General features: G+C 44.4%; 1 protein-coding gene across 1 annotated transcript in view; it reads right to left on the bottom strand.

Moving 5' to 3' along the window:
* htr2aa (5-hydroxytryptamine (serotonin) receptor 2A, genome duplicate a) overlaps window positions 1–3613 on the bottom strand; it is a 121073-nt gene extending 117460 nt beyond the window's left edge. The window contains exon 1 of the mRNA XM_032512768.1: window positions 1548–3613. Coding sequence (XP_032368659.1) covers window positions 1548–1995 — 448 coding nt within the window. The 5' untranslated portion in view covers window positions 1996–3613. The remainder of the gene's footprint in view (window positions 1–1547) is intronic.
* Window positions 3614–4006: the final 393 nt, after the last annotated feature.

Raw genomic sequence — 4006 nt, forward strand, 5'->3', positions numbered from 1 at the left:
ACACACAGGCCTGAATTACACACACATGCTCAGGACCTATACATGCACTAATGGATCGATGTCAGAGTGAAGGGGCTGCCCATGGAAAGGCGCCCCGAGCAGTTGGGGGTTCGGCGCCTTACTCAAGAGCACCTATACTCACTACCTTTCCTAATGGGTATACAGAAACTCTAGACTAAGGTCCAGGGTTTCTGTATACCCATTAGGAAAGGTCCAGGGTTTCTGTATACCCACTAGGAAATGTCCAGGGCCAGATGAGGCTGATGCTATGCGCGGTAATGTTACAAAAAACGTATGGGTGTGTCGCTCTGGGACGGGGGAGTATGACTGTATACTCTAGACTACTGCTCAAATCCACAACTCTGATGAATTCTTTTTTTTTATAGATTATTTTTTGGGTTTTTCCGCCTTTTAATTTTTACAAGACAGCTAGGTGAGAAAGGAAAGACATGCAGGAAATCATCATCAGACAGACAGGGAGCACATATAAGGGAGCAGATCAGACAGGGAGCAGATCAGACGGCGGAGCCAAAGTGTAAGAGCAGCTTCACAGTTGAACTGCAAAAAAAAAACTTTACACGTACCGTCCCGGTTGGGACAAGTGGGAGGCAGAGTGCACCGTGTGCAAAGCTAGCGCATATGTTTCGGTGTCTGATAAAGGTGCTGGTGACCTCAACGCTCACATGGACACCAAAAAAATCACATTAAAAAGGTTTCAAGAGATATTTAATTGAAGCTGAATTTTGAAGCTGACACAGAAAAGGTCATATTTAGAACATTATTTCCTATTTATTTATTTAAAAACAGCTATTATTTTGTTGCAGGTTGTTACATATTTTATTTTATTACATACACATATTCATTAACCTCTGAGAAGCCTGTCTGTATTTGTGTCTCAAGGCCGGGCTGAGTGTCCCTTTTTTTGGAAATCAGAATATGGTCACCCTACAATGAACCAACCCGGCCACAACTCATCAACATCAAATTTAGGCCTTTTTTCTTCTTCAGAGGTAAAGAAGCCCTAAACATGCAGCTGAAGTTTGTCTTATCAGAGAGATGTTGCACGGAAATCATTCGTACCACAGGCAATACAACTTTTTGACACGTCATCACTGGGTGCTGAAAATACTCTGAGACACCACAATACTGCGCTATGTGCAACCTTCACAATACGTTTGTTTACATCATCATACTATTTAAGCAGTTGCACATTTTTGTATTCCAAACTTGTATATATTCAAATACTTGTTCTTGTCCTATTTTCTGTGCAGTGCAGTGTATATAAATACAGCACATTTATAAATACAGCACATTGCAGTGCACCTGATTTTTCTGCTGTAACACTATAATTTCCCATTTTATTGGGATCAATATCTATCTATCTATCTATCTATCTATCTATCTATCTAACAATTCATCCACTCAGGGAGGGGGGGGGGGGGGGGGGGGGGGGGGGGGGGGGGGGCACTGTGTCTGTTCAGCACGACTCAGCAACATACCAAATGTCAACCTAATAAAGCCCAACATCATCGTCACTCAATGCTTACCGTAGACAATGGTCACCATGGAGACGGGCATAACCAGGATGCCCAGGAGCATGTCAGCAACTGCCAGGGACATCAAGAAGTAGTTGGTGGCGTTCTGCAGCTTCTTCTCCAGAGAGACGGCCAGGATCACCAGGATGTTGCCCAAAACCGTGATGGCGATGACAAGTAAAATCAGCAGCGCCGCCCAGTTCTTCTCCACGGCCGTGTCTCGCCGAGGACACGGAGGCCCGTAAATCCTGCCGCCTTCGCCGTAAACTCCTCCGTCGTTCCGGTAAGACCAGTTCCATGAGGGACACCCCGAGTTTGTCGCATTGTTGATCAGCGCCGTGCGATCCTCCAATCCACGCAGAGACCACGTGTTGGACTCCACAGTGGCGATGGTGCCGACGGCAGCTCTGACGGCTTTAGAGATTAACTCTGACACGTTGGCGCCGCCATGCGGGTTCATGACGCCGTCTCAGTAACGCCGTCACAGCCCGAGGCGGAAACGCCTCAGGGATGCTGCCTGGGAAGATTTGTCAGAGCGGAGAAAGAAGGGGAAAGTCTTGTCATCGTCTAGTCTCTCCCCATTTCCCATTAACACCATTTATCACTGGAGTAGTGAGTTGAGTTTCAACGTGCCGATGGTTTTTACGCCGTCATCTCATGGCGAAACTACGAAGCCTTGAATCGTCCAAAGCCTTGAATCGTCCGAAGCTTCAAATCGTTCAAAGCCTTGAATTGTCCAAAGCCTCGAATCATCTGAAGCCTCTCGAATTGTCTGAAGCCTCAAATTGTCCGAAGCCTTAAATCGTCCGAAGCCTCAAATCGTCCAAAGCCTCAAATCGTCCAAAGCCTCAAATCGTCCGAAGCCTCAAATCGTCTGAAGCCTCGAAACGTCCGAAGCCTTGAATTGTCTGAAGCCTTGAATTGTCTGAAGCCTTGACTCGTCCGAAGCCTTGAATCTTCTGTCGCAGGATCAGCAAATCATCGTCACAATGCGGGAAAACCAAAGTAGCAGACTGTTGAATTCAGCAGAACAACAACAGCAGCTTTTAAATCTCAACAGGACAATGTCATATGGATAAAAAACATCTAAAAATAAGCACTTGGTCAATATCGTGACTTTATGCCACTCATCCAGAACAGAAAAAAGAACCAGTTGCTCAAAATATTCCAATGTTGGAGTGATTGCGACTCACATATTTTCAACTCACATCTTCTCTCATCTTCCGATTTATAGAATCCGTTTGAAGCTGTTGCAGCTTTCTCCTCCTTGAATTCTGGGCTCTTCCAAGTCAAAGCTACACTCTTGATGAAAAACATCTGAAGTCTCAGATCTTACAAATGTGTATTTCATCTGATTCTTTTCAAACACACCGATCCTGACTTTTCAGTCTTTAGTTTTCATGATGCAGAGAGTCGATCGTGCACTTATCAACACTTCTATCTGGCATATTAGAAGTACACCTGTATGAAGGTGGGTTGCCGCTGACTACATACCTGCACATGTAAGTCTGTGTGTGTGTGTGTGTGTGTGTGTGTGTGTGTATTTGTGTGGAAATCCTCCAGTGTCCTTGTCGTCTTCAACTCATCCCTGCGCCCGTGGCAGTGCGTGCCGTGGGGAGATTGATGATGAACATAATGATATTTGACGTGCGTGTGTTGCCCAAAGACACCTTGCTAACTTTCCTCCCTCTCTGTTCTCTTCACACACTCTCGGCTTAGCAATAAAGTCCTGACGCATAGTAGAAGTATTCCTCTTCCCCATAAAACAGTGTCAGCCCTCCAGAGATTTTAAGTATTCCTTTAATTCCTCCTCCTCCTCCTCCCTTTTGCATTTTAGTCCTCAATGGAAAATGTCAGTCACTCTGCAAATCCTCCTATTCAGGCTCCATAAATCTTCAGTTGCTTGAAAACCTCCTTGGATATTTCCACGTCCGTTTTCTAATGAAAGCAAATAGAAGAGGGAGGGGGGTAGGGGGGGCATCAGCTCACAGAAGAGGTTTCGTGGGGATTTCTGTTTTCCAGAGTGAGTTGTTGAGCCGTCTTCAGTGATCATCAGACGCTGAATGATTTTCTGCTTTTACTCTGCTCACACTCAGCGTCGCTCTCTCTCCCTCAGCCTCTCTCTCTCTACCTCAGCCTCTCTCTCTCTTTATCTGTCTTTCTCGTTGTCTCTCTCTCAGCCTCTGTCTCTTTCTCTCTCTCTGTCTCCTCTCTCTTTCTCTGTCACTTACTCTCTGTGTTCTCTCTCTCTCTGCTTTATTAACATGCTAAAATCATCTGTGTTGCTGAAGCATAAGAACAAACATACATATAAACAACAACAAGGAGTAAACCCATCTGATATAATAATATATATATAATATAATAATATATATGAATAATGTATCTGATATAATAATACAAGTAATTTGATTAGATTAGATTAGATTAGATTATACTTTATTCATCCCACAGCGGGGAAATTTCCTTAT

Source organism: Etheostoma spectabile, chromosome 4 (genome assembly GCF_008692095.1).
Source record: "Etheostoma spectabile isolate EspeVRDwgs_2016 chromosome 4, UIUC_Espe_1.0, whole genome shotgun sequence".
NCBI lineage: Eukaryota > Metazoa > Chordata > Actinopteri > Perciformes > Percidae > Etheostoma > Etheostoma spectabile.